Genomic DNA, 26,755 nt, shown 5'->3' with positions numbered 1-26,755 from the left:
CTTAGCAGTTCAGTTGTAGGTTGTATCTGAAGTATCTTCAGTCTTTTCATTATCTCATGTCTTCTTTTATAACTGTTTCAACTGGATCTTGGCAAAGCACATGCATGTAGGGGTCCTTAAAATACCATGACGTGACCAGACCTGGCTGGACCATGATCTGAGAAATGCTGCCCTTCCCTGATTTTTTTTTCCTCCTAATACAACTCTTTTTATTTGTTCAGTTCAGTTCTTTGTCCAGATGCAAATCTATTTTCTGCAACGAACTACTGTCATGTTTGTGCAGTTTTGTAGTCTTTTTCCATTTGACATGATTTCTTTGGGAACGTTTCCCATCACGTTGACTGACTTTCCCCCTGTTGGTTTCCTGTTCTTTTCTGACTCCACTTTCTCTGCTTGTTGTATTGCTGTCTCTTCTTCCTCCCATGGGTTGAGTCTGATCCAGCAGCTCTTTCTCTGAGGCTTCTTGCCAGCTAGTAGGAGCCGTGGCTTCAGCTTGTCTTGTTGTTGGATAAGTGACGTCCAGTCGGTTCCAACTGTGAGTAGGATTTCTGAAGAGCAGTTGGTGGGTTCGAACGGCTGACCTTGAGGTTTGCAGTCCAGTGTTAATCCTACAGGACCAGACCAAGAGTTCATATTAACTATTGTTGTTAGTGCCGTCGAGTCAGTTCTAATCCATAGCGACCGTGTATAGGGTTTCTGAGGAGTGACTGGTGAGTTTGAACCATCGACCTTGCAGTTCAAACTGACCTTGTGGTCCAATGCCTTATTTTGCAGTGTCACATCAGGACTCAGTATTATAGGGCTGAGAAAAGGGGGCCTTGAAGATGGTTCTTCCAAATGGCAGTTAGTGTTCAGGGACTGGTTGTGTTTGCCCTGCCTGCTCAAGCCCTTTCACACTACAGGGCTTACATTCGCCAGGCTTGGGGGCAGGGTGTTGTCAAACTCTGTGTTTTAGTAACGGGACCAGGGTGTCAGTGTGAAGGTGCCTTAGAGATGATCTGTTGCTACTGTGTTATTTTACAGACAAGGAAGCCGATAATCCAGGTGGTTAATAGACTGTAAGACCGGACTTTTTAATTTATAATGTTACGGAAGGGAGTCACGCTGGTCAGTAAAGCTGACAACTCTGTTTCACAGGCTCTTGCTACATGTCGAAGATATTTGCAAGGAAGTTTCTAGAGGGGCACAAGACTAAGGGACCCCAGATTACAGTCCTGAGTAAGGTAAATGGTGATTCCCAAGTTGGGCGAGAGTTCGGATGTGGAGGATGAAATGTACAGTCTTACAGGTGTTCACTTGGAAACTGCTTTGGAATAATATGGTGTGGGCATTTTCAGAGCATATTCTAGATCTTGCTGGGCTAATTGGAACCCATGGTTTTGAAGTTTCAGAAGTCTCTGGGTGTTGCAAGTAGCTAATGTGCTTGGTTTCTCACTGAAAAGGTGTAGGTTCTAGTGCATCCAGAAAGGTGTGGAGGTCTGCTTCTGAAGAAGAAAATCAGCCATTGAAAGTCCTTTGGAGCACAGTTCTAATCTGACACACACAGTCACTGTGAGTCAGTGAATTGATGCCAACTGCTTTTAATCTAAGACTAAATTGTGAAATATGAGAGCAGATTGGCATTTAGCATTTTAACAGAAAAATAGCTAGATGATGAAACATTGTGGAAAGAAAAAGAATTAAAATAAAACTTAAAAAAGGTATTTGTAACAACATGGTTGTTGTTGTTAAGTGCCGTTGAGTTGGTTTCGACCCATAGGGACCCTGTATAGGGTTTCTGAGAAGCAGTTAGTGAGCTTGAACCACCAACCTTTCAGTTCAAACCAACTTTGCAGTCTAGTTGCATTAACCTACAGTGCCACACCAGGACCCCAACGTGGTGGTGGCGCTCATTTTCAAACCTGATGTTAGCAGACCCTGAGGCTTAGCGAAAGAGAGGGCCTTGGTACACTGCATGCAGGTTCCAGACTCCTGTCTGAATTCAGGCATGGCCACTTGGTGGTGTGACCCCGGGGAAATGACTTAACCCTTCTCTGCTTCTGTTACCCCATCTGAAGCCTGGGGACAATAACAGTAACTGTCCCAGGCGTACTGGGAGGTTTCTGTGCTTTGCATGGTGCTGGCTCCTAAATGCTCAGTGATGGTGGTGGTGGTGGTGGTATGCTAGTTGAACAAACTCCGGGAACCATGCCACCCTAAATTGTTTCCACCCTTACTCTGGCTATGTCTGCTTTCCTTTCTGACTCTGATTGCTAATCCCTGATTCTCCTGGGGTTCCAGTACCCCTGCCCCTAGCACTTTCTTAGTAGGGGGTGGCATGATTGGAGATTTAGGGTGCCCATCTCAGTGATGCCCGGTATGTTGCGGCACAATCCTTTGGCGGACCTCCCTTGTTGCCTATCAGTCTCCCTGCCAAGTCTCACCATCTGCTCTAGTTCCCTCTTTGTCCTGACTATTCTTGTGCTCAGTACATGCCGTGGTGGCTTCTCTATTCAGGAGACAGCAGCGGGTTCAAGCATCATTTCTCTCAGTACCCTTCGCCTGCTGTGAAACCAAACCTGTTGCCGTCAAGCCTCCACCTGATGGCAACCCTATAAAGGTCAGAGTAGAGCTGTGCTCCAGTAGGAGTTTCAGTGACTGGTTTTCTGGGAGTAGAATGCCAAGCCTTTCTTCTGAAGTGACCTGGGTAGATTTGAACTGCCAACTTTTCACTTAGCAGCTGAGCACATTGACTGTTGTTACTACCCTGGGTTTGCAGCACTTTTATTTCTCTTGTTTCCCTTTTCCCAAGCTTTTAAGGGCTTTACATAAGAATTAGTTTAATCCTCATAAAGACTCCATGAGGTACTTTTCCATTGATTATTGCTATATGACAACGTCCCGCAAACTAAGAAACAAAGCCCAAACTCATTACCATTTAGGTGATTCAGACTCATAGTGATCCAGTAGGACAGATTAGAACAGTCCCATGGGGTGTCCAAGGCTAGACATCTTTATAGAAGCACACGGCCTCATCTGTATGTGGAGCGGCTGGTGAGCTTGAACTGCCATCTTTCTGGTTAGCAGCTAATACCTCTTCACTACACCACTAAAAATAGCTGAACACAGCAGTCATTTATTTTGCTTGGGAATTTGCAGTTCATGCAGGACACACACAGACAGCTCATCTCTGCTTGCAGTGTTAACTGGGACTGTAGAATCTGTTTCCAAGATGGTTTGCATCTGTGGTTGGCAATTAGATGCTTGCTAGGATCAGCATTGGACTGCCGAATCACAAGTTTGGCAGTTCAAACCCACCAGCTGCTCCTCAGAAACCGTCTCCAGGGTCGCTCTAAGTCAGAATTGACTCGACGGTACATAACAGCAACAGAACCACCATTGGTTTTTCCAGTGGCATACTGCTTTGGTCAGATCTGCTGTACAAGAACTTTTTGAAGTGTTAAAGAGCGAAGATGACACTTGTAGCACTAAGTAAGTCACGCTTGACCATGGCGGTGGTGGTTGTTAAGTGCCATCAAGTTGGTTCCGACTCGTAGTGACCTATATAGGGTCCATAGATCTTTGCGGGAGCAGAGAACCTCAGCTTTCTCCCGCCTGACCATGGTATTGCTAAGTGCCATCGAGTCGGGATCTGACTCATAGCCACCCTGTACAGGGTTTCCAAGGAGCAGCTTGTGGGTTAGAACTGCCGGCCTTAACAGCCCACACAGACGTTGCTGTTTACCGCATTAACCGGCAATGCCACACCATGGTAAGCCATGGTATTTTTAGTTGCCTCTGTGCACATGAAAGCTGGACTGTTAATAAGGTGGACCTGGGAAGAATTGATGTAGTTGCATTACGGTGTTGGTGAGGAACGCTGAGACTATCAGGGACTGCCAGAAGACCAAACAAATCTGTCTTGGAAGAAGTATAGCCAGAATGTCCCTTAGAAGTGAGGATGGTGAGATTTTGTCTTTGGACCTGTTAACAGGATAGACCCATTCCTGCAACAGGTCCTCATGTTTGAAGGAGATGGATTGACACACTGGCAGCGACAATGGCTCAACCATAACAACAGTTGTGAGGATGGCACAGGACCAGGCAGTGCTTTGTTCTGTTGTGCATAGATAGGGTCACTATGAGTTGGAACCGATTTGACTGGTTTCTCTCCTTGGAGTATCTTGGGTTTCCTCACAACATGGTGCTTAGGTTCTAAGAGTAAATGCTGCAAGAGACAGAACTATAAGTTGTCAGTTTCTCAGGGTATAAGCATCACCTCCAACATACTGTATTGGTCAGGTACAGCATAAATGGTGTGTTTAAGGGGACGAGCTACAGGCTTCATCTCAGGAGTGTTGTTTTTACTTGCCGTTAAGTAGGTTCCTACTCATAGTGACCCTGTGTAGGGTTCCCAAGGAGCTACTGGTAGGTTTGAACCACCAACCTTGTGGTTAGGAGTTCAGTGTTTATCCTGTAAACATTAGGATTCTTTCATAGGAGTAGTATCAAAAATTTTGAGGTCATGTTTTAAAATTGTCATAGGTAGTTACTAGGTAGCACTGTGGTTGTCATGAGACAAATAAGCACTAGAATGCTAACCACAAGGTTAGTGGTTTGAGCCCACCAGCTCCTCCTCAGGAGGAAGATGAAGGTTTCTGTTCATGTAAAGATTTACAAGCCTTGGAACCAATTTGATGATACTTAACAGCAACAACAGGTAGTTACTATAATTTTTATTTTATTTTACAGATGAGCAAACTGAGCATAGAGCAGTTCGATTACTTGCTCAAGATGACATGCTTAGTAAGTGACGACATTATTTATGCTTTGGTAGTGTGCACCGTTAAGCTTGATGCTATATTGCATCTCTCTGCTGGTGCAGACAGTGAATTGCTTGACCACTAATTGAAAGGTTGACAGTTTGAACCCTCTCAGCATCTCCATGGGAGAAAGATCTGAAGATCACTTTACATAAACATCATAGCCAGGAGAACCCTATGGGGCACTGCTCCTCTGTCACCCGGGGATTGCTGTGCCGTGGAACCAACCAGATGGCACCTAACAGTGACAGTAATCATCCATATATTGTACTCATTTAGATTTTAGTTCTTCCTCAGCGTTTTCATGGTAGAATATTAGTGAGATTAATATTAAGTGAATGACACGTGTTTATAAATCATAAAACCAAATAAATAGCACTTTCAAGGATTTGATAGAGGTCAAGTTAACATTGAAGGTGCATTCTCAGCCTCCTGGTTCAGGAGGATTTGTTTGGTTCCATTTCTGAGCCCTCTTTTCTTCATCCCTGTCTCCTGTTGCCCCCAAAGAGAATTTATTATTACCTCCAGATTCAAACAGATGGTGGTTTTGAGTAAAACCCTGCCAGTCTCAGCATGCTACCTGCTCCACCCATTCATATAGCATAAAATATGTGTTAGGAAAAGGAATTGGAATGCATAAAAACTGTTGTTGTTGTTGTTAAGTGCTGTTGAGTCATTTCTGACCCATAGCGACCCTGTATAGGGTTCCGAAGAGCAGCTGGTGAGCTTGAACCACCAACTTTGCAGTTCAAATGGCTTTGCAGTGTGGTGCATTAAACTATAAGAGGAGTTAAATGTTTCTCGTTTTAACAGAGTTCAAAATGAGGCTTAAGGTTAAACTCAATTTAGACAATATATTTATATATATTCACAGAGATACATGTGGGTGTATGTGTGTACACATTTATACATGTATATGTATACACATACATGGGTGGTGTAAACAGTTAATGTGCTTAATTGCTAACTGCAATATTGGTTTCAGAAGAAAGATCCGGCGATTCACTTATGAAAAACCAGCCATCGAAAACCCCAAGGAGCATAGTTCTACTCTAACATATGAGGCTGTCATGAGACAGAATTACGTTGATGGCAACTGGGGTTTTATACATTTGTTTAAATTATGTGTTATATCATTTCATAGAAAAAAATCAAATTTTCATTCAATTTCTCCACTAGTGATTTTAAGTTCTCTCATATGTAACATGTAACTGATCTTGCAGGTGAAATCAGAAAAAAATAAGATAGGTTATCCCAAATTCTGGAGTGTACCCAATGAAATAATAAACGCAAGCTTTATAAACCTAAAAACAAACAAACAGAAAAAACCGATTTCATGTTCAGAGAGAATAGATCTTGCCCTGTGAAAGTGACTTGCCATGTTTTGCAAGTTCCGACTCAAAACAACCATATATAGGATTCCTAAGGCGCACTGGTGGCTTTGAGTCACCTAGCTCGTGGTTAGTCCAGCGCTTATCCTGCAGTGCCACACCAGGACTCCATTTACTTCCCTCTGGACTCAGGTTTACAAATTCCTCTTCTGCAGTGATCACATGTTGTCATTTCACACCTGGTGTTCGGCTCCATGTGGTCACCACAACAGATTCTTCACTTACCAAAGTCCTCTTGTGAAAGCTTAAATGAAATCTTTCTAGCTTTCCAATTTCTGGGTCTCTTAGTGGTTTGTGTAAAACTCTCTAATGTAGAAAACCTCATTTTATTGCTCAGAATCGGAGCATCCCGAATACGATGACTTCATTTAAATCAAATCTCTCTCTCTCTCTCTCTCTCTTTTTCCCCCTCTACTTTTCATCCTACCTGACCCCTCCTTTGTTGGATAGTCTTCTAATTTGGTGTCATTGGTAAGGTAGTGCTTTGCTGACTCTTTTCTGCACAGTGTGCCCTGTTATGTTTCTTGACTATACATCGTTACTGTGTGGTCCATGCATGCTGTCACTGCCCCATGTACAGACCTTTCCAGCACACGTGGGTGCCCTATCAGGCCCAGATATGCAGCTGCCTCTGTAACATGACTGTGATCATTTGATACATCTAAAAGCCGATTTCTTAAAAAAATTCCCCATTCCCAGGTTCTCTATTCTTGAGGTCATAAAGCACATGCCACTGTTGTTTCCTCTTTTGTGTCCCATGTATGAGAGGGCTTCAGAAAGTTCGTGGGAAACTGGGATGGAAAGATAATGGAAAATTTCCACGGACGTTTTGAAGCCCCTACATCTATGTTAAATAAATTCTCCCTCTAGATGTGTCTTAGATGGTACCCTATTGTCCCTCTCAAATTTGCCATTTAGCATTACCCCTGGTTGCTAGTGGGATGCGTGTCTTTGGTGGTAGGTGGGAGGGGCAGGACAGAAGGTGGGAGGGGAGGAAGCAGCTGTGTGATGAGCTGGAGAGAGACAGTGATTACTGAGGTCCTGTGTTCTCCAGTGTCTGCCCCATGAGCAAGGGGAGTTCTGGGAGTTCCCTGCGGAGATTCCCTTCTGTGGAACCACTTCTTGGGCTGTGATGTTGACTCAGGTTCTGTACAGACATGGGTGTCTGCCCTCAGCTGGAGTTGTATTAGGGCCCCACTGTGCTGTGAGTGATCCCTGGCTGACGCATACCATTTGTGCTCACCTGCTAATCTAAAGGCTGCTGGTTTGAAGCCCACCCTTAGCCACATGGAGGACAAGCCTGGTGATCTGCTTCTAGAACGATTACAGCGTACGGAGCAGCGCTGCTCTATAACACACATAGTTTCTGTGAGTCATCTCAACTCAACAGCAGTGGGTTTAGTGGTTTTGGTAGAGTGGCTGTGAACAGTGGTAAGACACAGTAACATTGTAGGTTCTTCTGGCATTTGTTACCTGAATTATGATGGAGTTCAACAAAGTTATAGTAACTACAGCAACTTTATTAGCAGCCTGTAACATTTGTTAAATATTTACAGTGTTGTAGAAGTGGGTCTTTTAAGAGTTCATGGAAAAATGAAACGAAAAGATAATGGAATTTTTCCATGAACTTTTGGAAGCATCCTTGTATGTGTTTTCCATATATTAGTTCATTTCATGTCTGTGACAGCTCTAAAATCATTCACCCACTCCCATCGAGTCTATTCTGACCCGTGACAACCTTACACAGGGCTTCAGAGACTGCAAATCTCTACAGGAGCAGATGGCCTCATCTTTTTCCTGAGGAGCAGCTGGTGGATTTGAACCCCAGTGATCTTTTGCAGTCCAACCTGTAACCACAGTGCCACCAGGCCTGCTTTAGCCTGCTGCTGTAAAAAGAACAAGCAAAACCCCCTTCGCCTCTGTATCAGTCCCGGTTCATGGTTCACAGTGTTCTTGTAGGACAGAATACACTTGCCCTAGAGGTGATGTGGCTCTGTGTGCTAATGCGTCAGATTACAAAGTCTTTTGAACTACAAAGTCAGCAGTTCAAGCTCACCAGCTGCACCTTGGAAACCCTATACAGGATCACTATGGGTCGAATCGGGCTGCGAACCTTAAGGTCAGCGGTTCAAAACTACCAGCCGTTCCACGGGAGAAAGATGAGGCTTTGTACTCCCGTAAAGATTTACACCCTCGGAAACCCTGTACAGGGTTGCTATGGGTTGGAACCGACTCGATGGCACTTAACAACAACAACAACATGGGTCAGAATCGACTCTACGGCACTTAACAACAACAACAAGTCTTTGCCTATGTGACTTCAGACATATTGTCAGGAGCGACCAGTCCCTGGACAAAGACCTCATGCTTTGAAAAGTGGAGAGGCAGCAGAAAAAGGAAGACCCCCTCCCCCAATGAGATGAATTGATACAATGGCAGCAACATTGGGCTCGGGCCTAACCACAGATATGAGGCTGGTGTAGGTGGGAGTGAGCATTGTTTTGTTCTATTGTACATAGAGCCACTGAGAGTCAGAACCGACTCGATGGGAACCTAACCACAACACAACCATGTGTACAAAAGGAGACTGCTACAGGTTTCTCCCCCAGAGCAACCGGTGGGTTTGTACCACTGACCTTGGATTAGCAGTGGAGTGCCTTAACCACTGCTCCCCCAGGGCTCGGTAGTCTTCTCATTCCACAGGAGGCAGAGACATGGAGAGGTTCAGTTCACCTAGCTGCAAAGTGGTATTGCTAGGAAATCAAACCTGTGGCCCTGGAGTCTGTGTTCCTGCTGTTTATGTGTTGCCTCTGTGCTGGGTCCTCCACCAAAACTTGGCACCTCCATCCACAGAAGTAGAGACTGAGCTGAAGAGGTTTTAAAAGCAACTACTCAGGGAAGGGTCCAGCGGTGTGCAGCAGCCACAGGATGTGAACTCAGACGTTTGCTTCAAGCCTGGGTGCTCACCGTGGGTGTCAGGTGCTGCCAGACCCCAGTCTTGGCATGCCCCGTGGCTTCAGGAGCAGCCTCTGAGGTACTGTGGCAAGTTCCTGAAGGGGTCAGGCTTTCCTTGCCCCCGAAAGACATTTAAGGCAACTGTGTGTGTTTCCTCCTGCAGACAGTGAGGGTGGCCACACACTGCATTCCAGAACAGAGACAACGCCATCACCCACCAATAGTGCTGAGAATGGACATGCAAGATACATCGCGTATGCGCTTGTCCCTGTATTCTTCATCATGGGTCTTTTTGGCGTCCTCATCTGCCACCTGCTTAAGAAGAAAGGGTATCGTTGTACGACAGAAGCCGAACAAGACGTCGAAGAGGAAAAGGTTGAAAAGATAGGTAAGTAACCTGGATTCTTTGTACAGGGAGCTGAGTGGGGAGAATTTTAAATAAGAACCCACTCAGTTTGTGTTCTCCATCTTTATATGGGACAAAATGATCTATTTTAACTGCAGGTGGTGCAGGGTAAGTGTAGGCCTTTCAGTAATTCTGCCTCGAGTTTGAATCCTTGCTTTGATTTATTTAAAAACCAGGTACCTCTGAGCTGATTCTCACTCATGATGACCCTGTGTGTGCCAGAGATCTCAGTGGCTAAGTTTTTAAAAACTGTATCACCTGCCCTTCCTTCTAGGGTTCTTCTGAGTAGACTTGAAATACCTACCTTTTGGATAGCAGCTAATAAGCACATTAACTGATAGGACTGCCCAGGGACTTTTACTTACTTAACAATTTATGCTGATTTGCCATGTGGCCTCCAAGCGTACCAGTGATTGTGAGGTTGGCACAGGAGTTTCATTCTGTTGTGCATAGGGTCGCTATGAGTCTGTACCAACTCGATGGCACCTAACAACAAGAAGCCATTTGTCCTGGGCAGTTTATATCCTCTGAACCTCTTGTTTCTTTATATAGCATCTAAATAAGAACAGTAATCTCCTCCTTGAATTATTGTGAAATTTAGAGAGAAGAGGCATTCAGTGCTTGACACTTAATGAATACATAGCAAATATTAACCCTTAGTATGTTTATTAAATGAGATTCTAATAAGAATGGTGAGAAAATTAAATTTTTATGGTACTTACTTTTGTTGGGGGAGTTCTGTCTTAAATCTGTGTGATTAGAATTAATTTATGTGTCTAAAATAAATGATTGTGGAGAATGCTGTGGTCTCTTAGAATTAAGGGGAATCTTGCTTTTCTTTCTTAGCTTTCAGAAAACCCTGAGAGATGAACTCCTGCTTTCTCCACAGATTTTCATCCTGTTTGGCAGCTTCCTGACTTGGGTCTTGTTAAGTTCTGTCGAGTCGGCTCTGACTCAGCGACCCTGTGTAAAGTTTCTGAGAAGTGGTCATTTTGAGGGGATAGGAAATAACTCTTCCCAGCTCCTTTTAGGTCTTCAAAGAGCAGCATTTTGCAGAAAGGTGACATTTGGAGTAGGTCACTCCCCTCCGGTGAGCCTGGGGAGTGTTGTGGGGGGAGCTTCCTCATTCCTTGCCAGCTTGCCTAGCTGTTGGTTTTTCCCACCCCCACTGACCTTTGTGGTAGAGATGAGTCATGTATAAGCTTATGAGCAAACCAAAGCTGAGTGTTTGTCAACAGAAAGCAGGCCTTCCTCCTCTCACCCTTCGCAGTTCCTCCGTCGGGTGGTTTAGCAGTCTGCTTCTCATTTCAAAACCAAGTGTTTATATTAGTGTAGGTGGACAGCTGACCTTTTGGTTGGAGCTGATGCTTGTCCAAGTAAATGTGTCAGACCTAGCACGCATTGATTGGCTCTCTGTGAATTAGGATGAAGTGTTTCAAACCTCCTAGAAACAAATCCCACTGATTGGTTTCAGAGTGGAGGTTTTAGTATTTTCAAAAGCCATCACAAACGGTCAAGTCTTCTAAAAGCAAACTGAGTTTGTGGACAAATAATCAAAGCCCAAATTAAGGTAATTTGGAAGTGTATTTAAACATTCAGAGGAATCTTCTAACATGGATGAATAATGAATTTTCAAAAGAAATTAATAATTTAAACTCATAGTAAGTCTACAAGTAAATAAACCAAAGAGATTGAAGGAAAGGATGAGACAGAAATGACCAGAGCGGGACCTGGTATAAATGCATACAGCTGTGGCCTGGAAAGTCCGAAGGTACTTAGGAAAGCATATTCTAGATTGAGCTTAGTGGAGAATTCTGGTACTTTCTTCTTACGATTGTTTTGCCAAGGGTGTGCCTACATTTTGTGCTATATGTAATCTGGGCCCAACAGAACACAGCCTCGTCTCAACAGCATGTTTGATCTCCAGAGCTTTCTGGAGGTTGCTGAGTGAGATCTTGCACTCTAAGGTTTAAAGGTTTGACTTGATGCAGGGAGTCTATGGTAACATGTTCTCTCCCCTTTCTCTTTCAGAACTGAATGACAGCATGAATGAAAACAGTGACACAGTTGGGCAGATTGTCCACTATATCATGAAAAATGAAGGTATGAGCACTTTGTTGGTCTTGAACAATTCAGTATTCTTACATTACAGTAAACACTTGCTCTGAGGAGACAGGGTATGTGTGGACCCTCCTGTCAGTGTTTCTGAAGTGATCAGTTGGGAGTGTGTGAGTTTCCAGCGTGAGCTGACCACATCCATGGTCACAGGAGGGTTTCATAGCCATGAGTTTTCTAAGTGTCAATTTATGTGTGTGTCGTAGCACCAGCCCTAGCGACCCTGGCTTCTCTGCTTACTGGGTGTGTATGACTTGGGGAAAGTCACAAAGCCGCCACTTCCTCATGTGTAGGACGAGGGTATTAATACCGTGTACCACCAGTTGCCCTTGGGTGGATTCCAGTTCATGGTGACTCCATGTATGTCAGAGTTGACCTATGCTCCATAGGGCTTTCTCACTGGCTGATCTTTAGGAAATAGATGACCATGTCTTCCTTCCAAGTTGCCTCTGGGTGACTTGAACCTCTAACCTTGGGGTGAGCAGCCCAGTGTGTTAACCATTTGCACCGCCTTGTTGTTAAGGGCCATCGAGTCAGGTCTGACTCATAGCGACTTTGCATAGGGTTTCTGAGGAGCAGCTGATGGATTTGAACTATCAACATTGAGGTTAGCAGTATAGTGCTTATCCTACCGTGACACACAGGGCTCCATTTACACCACCTGGGCACACTTAATGTCTGTATCACAGCATTGTTGTGACTTGGTGCATGCGTAGTATACTAAGCATTCAAATGGTATGTGTTTCAAGTTTGAAAACTTTTATGAAATTGGTTCTTTATAGATTCAAGCAACCCCCACCCCCACCTGAAATATGTTCTGGTGCCCTGCTTCTTGAGTCAAGGACTAATTTAATCTTGATTGGATAAATCAGGATCATTGGTCTGAACACTGGTTATGATCTTGATAGGATACTATGTCCTCAGTAACTGCTAAGGTGCATTGGGTACCCACACTTGGTAGCTATAGATTCCTGTACTGTGACTTCACAGGACTATTTAAAAATTAAATAACTTTTCCTTCAGTCTCCATCTTTGTTCTGTTCAGGGCAGACTCATCCAATATGCACTGAGGCAACTGAGCCATTTGTCCAACAATTCAGCTGCTTCTATAAATGAGTAAATACTGGCTCTCGGTCCTCCCCACCCCCAGCCCCATCCCACCCTGCCAATATCTTCGGCATTCAGTAAAGGCTTGTGTCTGGCCCAGCCTGCGGTTTGTTTGTCAATGTTTTTGACTAAGTAAACCTCGCTCTTCAACCACATCGACTCCAAAGTTTTCACAGTTACTGTTGGGCATAATTTTCATTGCTGTTGATAGAGTGCATTTTTACATATTTGGCTTAGTTCAAGATGCTTTATGTGTTATCTCTTTAATCTTAAAACAGCACTATAAAGTTGGTATTATTATACCCATTTTAATGCACAGGTGAATGGCTTTAGGGTCACTATGAGTCGGTACGGACTCAATGGCACCTAACAACATATTCATAGTTAGGAAGCAGCCCAGCTCTGTCTGACTTCAAATGCAGTGTCCCGTTGACCATATAACATTGCCTCTCCTGTCTTCTCACTTGAAGGTTTCACTTTGCTGCAGTCTTTAAAATCTGATACCCAAACTTACTAAAATACTGTTTTTAAAAACATCCAGAACACCGAGATTTTGCTCTCTGTCTTCCACAGTCTTTTCTCAGGGCATAATATTTGGTGATATAAATCCTGAATAATCAATGATGCATGTTTCTTTTACATTCAAAAGTGCTTTTTAAACTTGTACCAGAAACACACCAAGATGTGTTTCGCAGTGAAGGTCCCTCCACTGCAGATGTGTGCAGAGGAAGGCTTGCAAGTTTCCCTCACTGCCTCTGTGCCTTTCATAGTTGAAACTGCCTCCCGTGGCTTTGGGAGCTCTGAGGCCTATGGGGGCTGGCCTTCTGAGAGCTGATTGTTGTAGTTCGGTGCTGGTGAGTTGGTTCTGAGCTATAGCGACCCTGTATAGGGTTTCCAAGGAGTGGCTGGTGAGCTTGAACCGCTGACCTTGCAGTTCAAATGTCTTTGCAGTCTGGTGCATTAACCCACAGTGCCACTCCAGGACTCATCTTGAGAGCTGAAGCAGCTGTAAGTTAGTGTCTCCAGATGAGGCAGGTACAGAACATCTGAACTGATGGAAATAAGTCAGCTCTGAAATCTTTGCTAAAGTTCTTAAGTATAGACTTCATTTTGTTGTTGTTACGTGCCATCGAGTCGGTTCTGACCCTTAGTGACCCTGTATAGGGTTTCTGAGGTGTGACTGGTTGAAGTTCAAACAGATCTTGCAGTCCAGTGCATTAGCCCACAACACCACACCATAGGCTTCATGGAGTTGTTTCCGACTCATAGCGACCCTGTACAGGGTTTCCGAGGCTCTAAATCTTTATGGGAGCAGAAAGGTTCGTCTTTTTCTTGCTGAACAGCTGGTAGTTTTGTACTGCTGACCTTGAGGTTAGCAGCCTGACTCGTAACCACTAAGCTACCAGAGCTCCTTATAGATTTCATAGCACCTATCAAATGTGTGCCATGTACCAGGCCTGTTCTAAGGATTTTCCTGGTGTGGCTCTGTAGGATAAGCACTGGACTGACTGCATGGTTGGTTTGAACTGTAAGATTGGGGATTCAAACTCAACCAGCCGCTCTTCAGAAACCCTGTGAAGGGTAACTGTGAGTCAGAACCAAGTTGATGGCACTTAACAGCAGTCAGCCCATGAATCAGATGCTTTATTCTAAGGTTGCAGTTGGACCGAGGCCCCGTGTGCTTAACTAACTAAACCCAGATGGCACAGCAGCAGGTTTTTGCCCAGGTCTCTGTTACCATCTTGTCTGAAGTGTGAGCTTTCCTTTTACCTGTAAAGACTGTAGTTATAAGGGCAATATTATATAATTCCCTCATCTCCCAATTTGTGGGCAAACAGGACTGTTTTTTTTTTTTTTTTCCCCCTTCCTGTCTTGCTTTAATGATGTCCTTTTCCTTATTGGAAAGTGGCCTTTTTGATTCCACTGTGTTGATTACCGTCTCATCTAGTAAACAAGCAGTAGGTGCCCCAGAGTAACACTTGAGATACATTTTTCAGTCTTTCTCCTCTTCTTCCTAATTCCTTTTCCCTTCGGTCTTAATCTTGACTCTGTTCTTCTCTCCCTTTAACCATGCACACGTTCCGGTGGTGTCTTCAGTGACCTGTGGGGACAAGTAGTGGTTCTGTTCTTTCATGTCACCCTTGTTTCTTCTCCCTGGCTACCCAGGAGACATCTGATCTCACTGGGCACCCTTCTCCACCTGGCACTTTCTAGCTTCCAAACCGCAAGCAGGTGATTAGATACACCCTGGAGTCTCATACTGGTTTTATTACCTAGCATTTTTAAAGTTTGGCTTTAAGGCTGAAATTTTCTGCTCTGTGGATCAAATGCATTTTTTCTTACCTTTGTTTCCATCATGAACATAACTCTGGGCTTAACATTATTCTAGACCTCCCAGATGGACAATTTTCATCCGCAATTGATTAGTTATTGTTGTTAAGTGCTGTGGAGTGGGTTCCGACTCACAGCAGCCCTGTGTAGGGTTTCTGAGGTGTTTAAATCTGTATGGGAGTAGAAAGCTCCATTTGCCTCCCAAGGAGTGGCTGGTGAGCTCGAACCACCAACCTTGTGGTTCACAGTCCAGTGCTTATTCTATGGAGCCACGATGCTCCCCTGATTGATTGGAATTAGTGTTAATTTAACATTCTGAGTTTTTTAAAAGTTGCAAACACAGCATAATTTTTCAGTAAAAATGAAGAAAACAGAAGGATAAAATAAAATTAAGCTCTGCCTTTGAATTTCCATTCCCCACTTTATTTAGGTTTTCTTTGCCTGTATGTACATTGTAAACATTTGCAATCATGGCATAAAAGTGGTTTTCTGTTGCGCATTTTTAAGTTGGCAAATGGGGTATTGTTTGACCTGCACTCATGCTGACTTCTTACTTATGTTTTAAACACATCATGTCCTGAATGCTACATAAATATTAAATAAATAAATGTTAAACACCTCTTGGAAGGTAGACTAAGTGGTTGACCTACACATGATTAACATTATTCCTAATCTCAAAGTTTGTGTTAGCCATGATGCGGCCTTTGAATCTGAATTTGCAAATATTGAGGAACTGAATAGTATTTGTGTGGCCATTGGAGTCTTCTTGAATTATACAAGGAGGATTCCAGCAGTCTGTGGAAAAATGGAATTGAAAGAGATTGGAATGTTTCCATGAACTATTTGATGCCCCTCATTGGAGGGTTTGGAAAATGTCTCTCACACCACAGCTGAGTTACCAGGCCTTTACACTGATGTGCATTTGTTAGGGAGCCCCTGGTGGCACCATGGTTAAGCACACAGTTTCAATCCTCCTGGTAACATAGTCCTGTAAAGGTTACGGCCTAGAAAATCCTATGGGGCAGTTGTACTTTGTCCCATATGGTTGTTGTGAATTGAAAATTCAACTTCAGACGAAAGTCCTGGTGAACTGTTTCTGAAAAGTCAGCCATTGAAACCCCTGTGGATGGATTGCAGTTCGGCCTTGACACAACAGGGTCTCCAAAAGTCAGAATCAACTCACGGGCCGCTGATTGTTTCCCTTGTCGTGAAACTGACTCCTTTAATTCTCTAGAAGCCTGTGAGCGGAAAAGAAGTGTCGTTGGCAGGTGTTGACACATGTAGGGAAAACTAGCTTTTATTGCTTACTGTAGTTATGAGTAAAGTGGAAGGAGAAAATACATGTTCAGTAGAGCCTAATTAGATTATTGCTTTCTATAGTAATTTCACAACCAAAATAAGGCATGTGGTTAAATCCTAATGATGGTGTTATGCTAGGAAGTCTTCTCATTACCGGAAGCCAAAAGTCTTCCCAGGGGGCAGATTACTGAAGTGTCCTTCTCTGGCATAGACCAGGCTTTAGTCCAAAGACTGGCCTGTGTGTGTGTGTGTGTGTGTGTGTGTGTGTGTGGTTGTGGGGGAGGGTGTTGGTTCCACATTTCCACTTTCCTCAGCTAGGATGGGTGTGAAGGGTGTGTTATAGAAACTTGAATCTGTTCTTCAGGACTTCATCCACAACAGACAAGGGTGTTTACTTAATTACATATTTCAAGGAGATAAAGGGGAATCGTTGTGTGGTGCTGCAGGTTAATGCACTGAACTGCAAGTTCGGTTTGAACCCTAAGGTTGGTGGTTCAAGCTCACCAGCTGCTCCTTGGAAACCCTATAGAGGGTCACTATGGGTCAGAACCAACTTGACAGCACTTAACTACAACAAGGAGTTAAGAGTGAGTTACTGGAGAACTAGGAGTCCACACAATAAGCGGAAGTCATGGTTTTAATATTGTATCTTCCTGGAGTCTGTTTATAATTTGATGTTCTCCGGTATCTGTTGTTGTTGTTAGGTGCCATCGAGTTGGTACCAACTCATAGTGACCTTATGCACAGCAGAACGAAACACTGCCCGATCCTGGGCCAGCCTCATTATTGTTGCCATGCTTGAGTCCATTGATGATGCGACTTGGCCAATCCATCTCATTAGGGGGTCTTCCTGTTTTTCTCTGACCCTCCACCTTACCAAACATGATATCCTTCTCCAGAGACGGGTCCCTCCTGACAATATGTCCGAAGCATGAGAGACAAAGTTTGGCCATCTTGGCCTCCAACAAGAACTCTGGCTGCACTGCTTCCAAAATGGATCTGTGGGTTCTTTTGGCAGTCCATGGCACGTTCAGTATTCTCCTCCAACACCATAACTCAAAAGCATCAATTCTTCCACGGTCTTCCTTATTCACTGTCCAGCTTTCTCATGCATATGAGGTTATTGAAAATACCATGGCTTGGGTCAGGCACACCTTAGTCCTCAAGCTGACATCTTTGCTCTTGAACACTTTAAAAAGTTCCTGTGCAGCAGATTTGCCCAATGCAATATGTCGTCTGATCTCTTGACTGATGCTTCTGTGAGTGTTGATAGTTGATCTAAGAAGAATGAAATCCTTGACAACGTCAATCTTTTCTCCATTGATAAGAATGTTGTTTATTGGTCCAGTGGTGAGGATTTTTGTTTTCTGTACATTGAGATGTAATCCATACCAAAGGTGGTATCTATTAGAGCTTATTAAAAAAAAAAAAAAAGCCTCTAATTGGTAATAATTCATGCTATCCCTAGCATGGAGTCCTGATGTGGCGTTGTGGGTTAATGTACTTTAGTGCAGATCTGCTTGGAACCACAAGATTGGCAGTTCACACTCACCGCCTGTTCCTTGGAAACACTATACAGTGTCGCTATGGGTCGGAATTGACTGTAGGGCACTTAACAACAACAACATCCCACTGTAATACTTTTTATTGTTGTTATTGTGAATCTTCATTACGTGTATACTTCTGATGTTTGGTAAATGAGGGCAAAGTATATGTGAATGCTACATCATTGTATATTCCCCAAGCCCATGACCAGAAAGACAATTATTTCTTTGAGTCCTTAATGCTAACCAAAGAGAAAATGACTGATAGCACTAAATGATAAAGGTGGTTCCAAAAAATGTGAAAGACGACTTCAATTATAAAGATTTTTCCCATGCACTTTTTGAAGATCCTGGATTACATTCTTCCAATTCAACCCTTTTACTCTCCTTGTCTGAAGTGCTCCTCGCCCCTTAATGTAAACTCACTCACCCCACAGTTTCCTGTCTAGCCTTTTGAGATCCCGTTGTCAGTTTGATCTCATGGAGTCCTGGTGTGGCGCTGTGGGTTAATGTGCCAGACTGCAAAGCTGTTTGAACTGCAAGGTAGGTCAGTGATTCAAGCTCACCAGCTGCTACTCAGAAACCTGTATACATGGTCGCTATGGGTCGGAATTCACTCAATGGCACGGCACTTAACAACAGTCTTTGAAAGAGCACAGTGCTCAAAGCAGACATTCTTATTAGTTAGTTTTAAGGAGCTCTGGTAGCGTAGTGGTTATGAATTGGGCCTGCAAACCACAAGGTCAGCAGTTCAAAACTACCAGCTGCTCCACAGGAGAAAGATGAGGCTTTCTGCTCTCGTAAAGATTTACAGTCTCGGAAACCATGTTCAGGGTCGCTATGGGTCGGAACCGACTCCACGGCACTTAGCAAGAAACAACGAAAAGACTTCAGGGATTTTTTTTAGTTTGACATTTAAAAGATTACCTTAGGGATTCACAGTAGCTTCAGGGTTTTATCCAGCTTCCATGGCTCCAGAAAATTGTGTGTAAAACACAGCTCTACGTACAGGACACCATCAGGTGCACATATAGTCTATCTGCCGTATTATTACAATCGCATAGGAGAATGACTAGGAAAAATTGTCAAAAAAGTCTCCTTTAGGGGGCAATAAGACGTTGAGAGACCAGCTCTTCAGGCTGTTCAGCCTGCTGTGTTGGACTTAGACTTAATCTTCCTCCTGCAGGGATGTCAATTGAGGTTTATAAAACGTTAAATGTTGTAGTTAGTGCACATGATGGTGAATTTTCTTTCTCTCTAGAGAATTTACTGTGGTTAAAGTCAATGGAAAAGAATAGGAGTCACTAATAACATCGTTAGTTTAAGTGTTGTAAAGTTAGTTCTGACTTATAGTGACTCTGTATAGTTTCCAAGGAGCAGCTGGTGAGTTTGAACTTCTGACTTTACAGTTCAAACTGACCTTGTTCAGTGTTTATCCTCCAGCACCAGGACTCCACTAATAACATTGATGGTGGTAAGCCATGGAGTCAGCTCCGACTCATAGTGACCCTGCATAGGGTTTCTAAGGCTGGAAGTCTTTATGGGAGCAGAAAGCCTCATCTTTCTCCTGAGGACTGTCTGGTAGTTTCAAATTGCTGACCTTGAGGTTGGCAGCCCGACTCATAACCATTATGCTACTAGAGCTCCTTAATTAGCTTCTTAATTGGTGAGACTAATAACGTTGTTGTAAAGTGCCATTGAGTTGGTTCCGACCCATAGCAACCCTGTATAGGGTTTCCAAGGAGCAGCTGGTGAGCTTGAACCACCGCTTTGCAGTCTGATGCATTAGCCCACAGCGCCACACCAGAACTCAATAACATTAGGTCTTGCCAATTAAATACCTGGGAGAAATTTGAACATCTACTTCCGGTTTTTATTCTGGCCAGTCTATTTTAAACCCAAAGCACAAACCCATTGCTGTTGGGCCAATTTTGACCTGTACCAAGTGCTCCCTAGGGTTTGCTTGGTTGTAATGTTTACAGAGCTCTGGTAGCGTAGTGGTTACGAATTGGGCTGCTAACCGCAAGGTCAACAGTTCGAAACTACCAGCTGCTCTGCGGGCGAAAGATGAGGCTTTCTGCTCCCGTAAAGATTTTACAGCCTTGGAAACAATGTTCAGGGTCGATATGGGTCGGAACTGACTCCACGGCACATAACAACAACAAATGTTTACAGAGGCTGGTTTACCAGACCTTTCCTCTGTGGTGGCATCAGGGGTGATGGGTTTGAATTGCCAACCTTTAGATGAGCAGGCTAGCACAAACTGTGCCACCCAAGGACTTTTGACTGCTCTACAAGAGGTGACAATAATGTGGTGCAGGCAAGGAGGGACACCAAGAAACTTGAATTCATTTTGCTTCTGTTACCTACAAATTTGGATTTAAAAACAAATTAGAAGTCTAGTTTAAGACCTCAGTAGAGAACTTTCATGTTGTGATCAATATTGAAATTTTAAGCGATCTGGCCTTAAGGGGTAGTAGCTTGTATATTTATCAATGGCTACCTGGAAAATTACCCCTTTCCCACATTGGATTTTAATGTGGGGTCAACTTGACACTATGTTGCTATGGCACTATATGGGTATCCATAATTTAGGACGCATTGTTTTGCTGCATACAAGTTACAATGTAGGTTTCTGTAAGAAGGAAAGAAAGAAAGAGTCTTGGCTTCTACAGCCGGCAGGTTTATTGAGAGTAGATCTGGGAGGGGGTACTCTTAATGTCACCAAAGGAGACCAAGAACCCTTACAGACTAGGGTATTTATAGGCCATGTGGTCTGGGTATAGTTCTGGGGAGTTTACAATGGGCGGGGGTATGGAGATTTGGGCAGGGGTATGGAGATTTTCCTGAAACCTGGAATTTCAGGAGGGGAGGGTCTCCAGGTGTAACAAAGACCCAGGCTTCCTGGGAGATTGGAAGCTCAAGCCAGCCCATTCAGTGTCATTTGGGGTAGTTGCAATGCCATTCTGTTGGTCAGGAGCAAAGTCCTTCAGTTTCTCAAGCAAACATTTACCTATGATATTTTCCAAAATAAGCTCAATGCAGCAGAGCAGTATCGCCTTTGGTGTGAGAGGAGAAAAGAGATACATTCTTCTGAATTGTATGGATAACGATCTTGTGTTACTTTGGATAGAGTCTCTGTCGCTTACTCAATTCCTGCGTGGTGAAAGTGAGTCACAGATGGTATCATATCTTGGGGTGACCGTGGGTACAACAGTTTTTCTGTAGGGCCCCGGGACCTCATCTATGACTTAAAGCCATTGGATTAGGTGTTTCTCTGCCTTTCTGATGTGATAAGCGTGTGAGTAGTCATCTTTTAAATTTATTTTTAATTTTTTATTTTTTCCTTAGCAAATGCTGATATTTTAAAGGCGATGGTAGCAGATAACAGCATGGTTGATCCTGAAAGGCAAGTGCTCCTCCCCCTGTTACTGAGTGGCTAGCTTCCAAAGACCAGGCTGGTACGTGAAATCAGCACTGTGAAAAATGGAGGCTAACTGCATCTTTACATCAGTGCCAAATGACATTAGTTCATAGATACCAAACCACTGAGAATCATTGGCTAGCCACATCACAGCCAGCGTTTCTCACCTAGTTCCACATTTACTGCCAGACGTGTGTCATTAATGTGCACCATAGTCACTTAGTAGATCCATCACTGTTATCATTAATGCTGAGTGTCAGATGATGAAATAGTTGATAGTGAGGAGTAAGGTGTGTAACATCAATTAATCCTAGGAAGCTGCTGTTGCTCCTGTGTTTAATATTAACCATTTAAAGAGCACCAGAAAGTTGGGTGGTCTGTGATGTTTGATTTTGTCTTCTCAGCCGTGGGCTACGTTTCTTAAACGTGCTGGTGGGTCAGCTTTCAGTGGGACAGTGGCTGCTTTCTGCCATCCTGAGCCATCCATGTGTCTTTAGGGAGTCCTAGGGTCATTATAGGAGTCCTGGTGTGACGCTGTGGGTTAATGTGCCAGATTGCAAAGTCATTTGAACTGCAAGGTTGGCAGTTCAAGCTCACCAGTGACTCCCTGGAAACCCTATACAGGGTCACTGTGGATCGGAACCGACTCGATAACACTTATCAAACAACAACAGCATGGTCATTATAAGGAGGTCTAGCTCTGGTAGTGTAGTGGTTATGGATCGGGCTGCGAACCTCAAGGTCGGCAGTTCGAAACTACCAGCTGTTCCACAGGAGAAAGATGAGGCTTTCTGCTCCCGTAAAGATTTACAGCCTCAGAAATGCTACACAGGGTCCCTGTGAGTTGGAACCGACTACGCAGCACACCACCACCACCACCAAGGTCACTGAGTTGTAGATCACTGAGGGAGTAGGCTGGTCTCAGTTGGTGTTTGCTTTATGTAACATTTCCATCGTCCTTTTCCTCTCCACCTTAGCCCTGTGACCCCCAGCACTCCTGGGAGCCCACCTGTGAGCCCCGGCCCTTTGTCACCTGGGGGCACGCCTGGGAAGCACGTCTGTGGCCACCATCTACACACAGTGGGCGGTCCTGTGGAGAGGGACGTGTGCAATCGGTGTAGGCACAAACGTTGGCACTTCATAAAACCCACCAACAAGTCCAAAGAGGGCCGGCTAAGGCGCCAAGGAGAAGTCACCGTCCTGTCAGTTGGCAGGTGAGAGCCCCTTTCTTGCTTCTGCTTTGTGTGTGATGTGGCTGCTCTGAGGGTGGATTTGCATTGGCCCATTAGATAGAGTATGTGTTTCCAAGCCTGGCACACCTTATATCTCTGGGCTTTTTAGAATGATTTCTGGTCTGAGTCCTGGATTTTTCCAACTACAGAAGACTCTTATGAGGGAGTTATTTTTAGATCACATGTGAGGTACTTTAATTAAGGTCAAAAAGTAATCATAAGCTGTACCAGACTGAGCCCTGGATCTCTAGTGATGAGAGAGGTCAGTGGGTGGAGCTTCTCTAAGCTGTCATCCGGGTCCCAGGTGCTGTCCATCTGTGTGTGGTTCTGCTGACTTTGCTAACGGAGAAGGTGTGAGGAGGATTGATCACAAGAATTTTTATGAGCAGACCTGCACACAGTACGTTCCCTTTCTGCTCATGTGGTACTTGCTGACACTCAGTCACCTGGCCACACCTCGCTGCCTGGAAGCTGGGATATGCGGTCCAGCCTTGAGCCTGGAAGATTGTTTTAATCCACAGTTCTCCAGTTTCTGCTACGGAGGTTCCCTGTAAAGAACTACTGTGACTGCTTCCTCTGAGGTCACCGCAACTGTTTCCTGGGACTTTCAGCACCAAAGTGCATTGTATTTATGGCCCCCGTGTGATGTGTGAACCTCTTGCAGTTCAGGCAGTGGATCAGTTTAATTTTGTATAAGTTACTTTTGCACTTCTATTGCGTTGATTACCAGAGGGACTGAATTACTTTGTCTTAGTTTCTTAGAAATACCACAAATGAGCAGTTTCAAAGAGGAGAAATGTGTTTTCTCACAGTTCAGGTTCGAATTCAGGGCCCAGCTCCAGGAGAAGGTGGTGTCTGCTCTGTGAGAAAACTCTTGTGTCCATTTCTCAGCGTTCTTGGTCTATCTCAGTTTCTTGGAAAGTTTCGTGTGGCCTCCATCTTTCCCCTATGGTGCAAGCTTGCTTTTGTGCCTCATCTGCTCTTTTTATATATCTCAAAGGTGATTAGCTTTAATACACACCCTACCCTGATATGGCCTAGTTACCATAATAAAAAAATTCCCTTTTTCCAAATGGTATTATTTTCACCAGCATAGGGTTAATATATGGATTCACTATCAATACTCATGGAAGCAGCCGTCAAGAAATAAAATGACCTATTGCACTTGGGCACAAGACCTCTTTCAAGTGTTCAAGTTTACCAGTTTAAGGACTAAGGCACATCTGACCCAAGCCATGGCATTTTCAATAACCTCCTATGTATCTGAAAGCTGGACAGTGAATAAGGAAGACTGTAGAAGAATTGAAGCATTTGAGTTATGGTGTTGGAGGAGAATATTAGAAGTATAACGGACTGCCAGAAGAATAAACAGATCTGTGTCAGAAAATGTACAACGAGAATGCTACTTACAGTCCAGGATGGCGAGACTTTGTCTTTCATACTTGGGACACATTATCAGGAGGGACCAGTCCCTGGAGAAAGATACCATGCTAGGTCAAGTGGAAGATCAATGAAAAAGAGGATAAACTCCAATGGGATGGATTGGCGCCGTGGCAGCAGCTGTGGCCTCAAGTGTAACGACAGTTGTGAGGATGGCACAGGACCAGGCACAGTGTTGTGTGTTGTGCATAGGGTGCCTGTAAGTCAGAACTGACTGGATGGCACCTAACAACAACAGGATTAGGATTTACGACACATATTTTGGGGACACAATTCAGCCTGTAATACTCCTGCTACACTTAAAAAGGTTTCTAAGTAGTGGGTAGGATCATGCATACTGGAGGCAGACTGGGTTCGAATCCCAGCTCCACTACTTACAAGCTGTTACCTCTCTCTGTGCCTCAGTTTCCTGCTCTGTCAAAACACATAAATCATAGGGTTGCTATGAAGGCTAACAAATGACTCACATAAAGGCCTTAGATCAGTTTTTGGCACTTATTAAGTGCTGAGGAAATGTTGACTCTTATATTATTTTAGTTCTGCCGAGTTTCATCATGTGTTGCACAAGCAGTGAGGAGAATTCTTTGCCCCTTTCAGCAGAACAGTGCCGCTTATGAGCATACTGTTTATTAAGAAGCAGAGCCATGGGAAATTATAGATGCAAACTGGACTGACAACCTGTAGCTTGTTTGTTTGGAAAAAGTGTATTTTGTAAGTTTAAAAGAAAAACATGAAATTTTAAACTCCGATTGAACTTGCTTTGTCAAAGTACCCTGTGTGTTCAGTCATCTGTCTTGTGTAGCAGGGGTAGGTACTATTACAGGCTGTTTTTTCAGTGTGTGTTGCAGAGAGTCTTACAGTTCCTCAGAATAGATTTGTAACTTTTTCCCCTTTTCTTTTGTTATTCACCTTCTTAGTCTTCCTCTTTCTCAAGTTGGAGGCAAGATCTCACTTTGGACAGAGAAGCATTTATTTTAGATGGTTTGAAGTGAAATTAAGAACAGAAATAGAGAACAGCTTATAGGAAACGATCCAAGACAAAAAGCCAATTTGACAGAAATTCTCTAAAGTCTTTTTGAATCCTTAATGAAAATCTCTTCCTTCATCTTATTCTTGATCCTTAATAAAAATGAGCTCATTCATTAGGATCCTGGTTTCCTGTGTCCATCCAGTCCACTGGCTTAACATTGTGTGTAGAATGTCTTTCCTACCTCCCAGTTGAGTGAACAGTGCTCACGGTGGTAAAAGTTTCTGAGTGGCCACCCAGGACACCAAGTGGGTATAACAATTGGTTTCTGATCACATGGAACAGCAGAGGAAGGAGGAGACCAGGAATCAGAGAAGAAAGTGGACTACTGGTCCAATTGCCTTCCTGAATTACTACCTCCTGTCCTTTGCCATGAGACCATGGCTGAATATTTTGATCAAAGACCCAATAAACAGATCCTGATAAAAAGGAGGAAAATTGTGAAAAAGAGCTTCAAATTCATATGGAAATCAGGTTTACTGGATCCATCGAGAACTGGGAAACCCTCAAATCTATCGCCCAGAAATAATCTTTAATCCTTGACTAAAAACTATCCCATGATGCCATGGCTAAACTACAGTTTTGCTCTGTTAATAAAGAATGTCTGCCTTGAGCATTGTGCTCTTATAAAGAACTAGCTATCTGAGTTCAGTTTGACAGCAGTTGAGCTAAAGCACAGATGAGAACTCTCAAGGGACAGAGTCTAAATTCATGGTGATGAAACAGTATGGGTAGAAATAGGGAGAATGGTGACCCAATGTGAGGTATGTTTCCAATGCCACTCAGTTGTGCAGGTAGAAGTTGTGAATGGATGTATGTTTTTTGTTGTTGTTAGGTGCCATCGAGTTGGTACCGACCCATAGCGACCTTATGCACAGCAGAATGAAACACTGCCCGATCCTGGACCAACCTCATAACTGTTGCCACGCTTGAGTCCATTGATGCTGGCACATGGCCAATCCATCTCGTTGGGGGTCTTCCACTTTTTCTCTGACCCTTCACCTTACCAAACATGATATCCTTCTCTAGCGATTGGTCAATTCTGACAATATGTCAGAAGTATGAGACACAAAAGTTTGGCCATTTTGGCCTCCATGGAGCACTCTGGCTGCACTTCTTCCAAAATGCATCTATTGGTTCTTTTGGTAGTCCATTGCTGCCAAAATATTCTCCTTCAACACCATAACTCAAAGGCGTCAATTCTTCTACGGTCTTCCTTATTCCTTATTTGGTTGCGTGCATATTGTCACCTCTTAGTTATCTAGTGAATCCTGGTGTGGTGCTGTGGGTTAATGTGCCAGACTGCAAAGCAGTTTGAACTGTAAGGTCGGTGGTTCAAGCTCACCAGCTGCTCCTAGGAAACCCTATACAGAGTCGCTATGGGTTGGAATTGACTCTATGGCACTTAACAACAACAACAACAACAAAGTTATCTAGTGCTGCTATAACAGAAACACCACAAATGTGTGGCTTTAGCAAACAGAAATGTATTTTTCTCAGAGTGGTTTTTAGTGTCATTGAGTCAGTTCTGACTCATAACCACCTTGTTTTCAAGGGTTTCCAAGGAGCAGCTGGTGGGTTTGAACTGCTGACCTTGTGGTTAGCAGTCCAGCGCTGATCCTACAGTGCCACGCCCTAGGACTCCTCTCATAGTTAGAAGGCTAGAAGTTCAGGGTGCCGAC

The 26,755-nt window shown here is 43.8% G+C and overlaps 1 protein-coding gene across 1 annotated transcript in view; it reads left to right on the top strand.

The window, feature by feature from the left end:
• RELL1 (RELT-like 1) overlaps positions 1 to 26,755 on the top strand; it is a 72,741-nt gene that overhangs the window by 43,436 nt on the left and 2,550 nt on the right. Inside the window, exons 2-5 of the mRNA XM_006876217.1 lie at positions 9,312 to 9,536; positions 11,586 to 11,657; positions 21,302 to 21,359; positions 22,352 to 22,588. Coding sequence (XP_006876279.1) covers positions 9,312 to 9,536; positions 11,586 to 11,657; positions 21,302 to 21,359; positions 22,352 to 22,588 — 592 coding nt within the window. The remainder of the gene's footprint in view (positions 1 to 9,311; positions 9,537 to 11,585; positions 11,658 to 21,301; positions 21,360 to 22,351; positions 22,589 to 26,755) is intronic.

The sequence above is a fragment of the Chrysochloris asiatica genome, unplaced genomic scaffold (assembly GCF_000296735.1).
Source record: "Chrysochloris asiatica unplaced genomic scaffold, ChrAsi1.0 scaffold00364, whole genome shotgun sequence".
NCBI lineage: Eukaryota > Metazoa > Chordata > Mammalia > Afrosoricida > Chrysochloridae > Chrysochloris > Chrysochloris asiatica.
The sequence above is the reverse complement of the archived record's forward strand: the minus strand, read 5'-3'. Positions and strand labels throughout refer to the sequence as shown.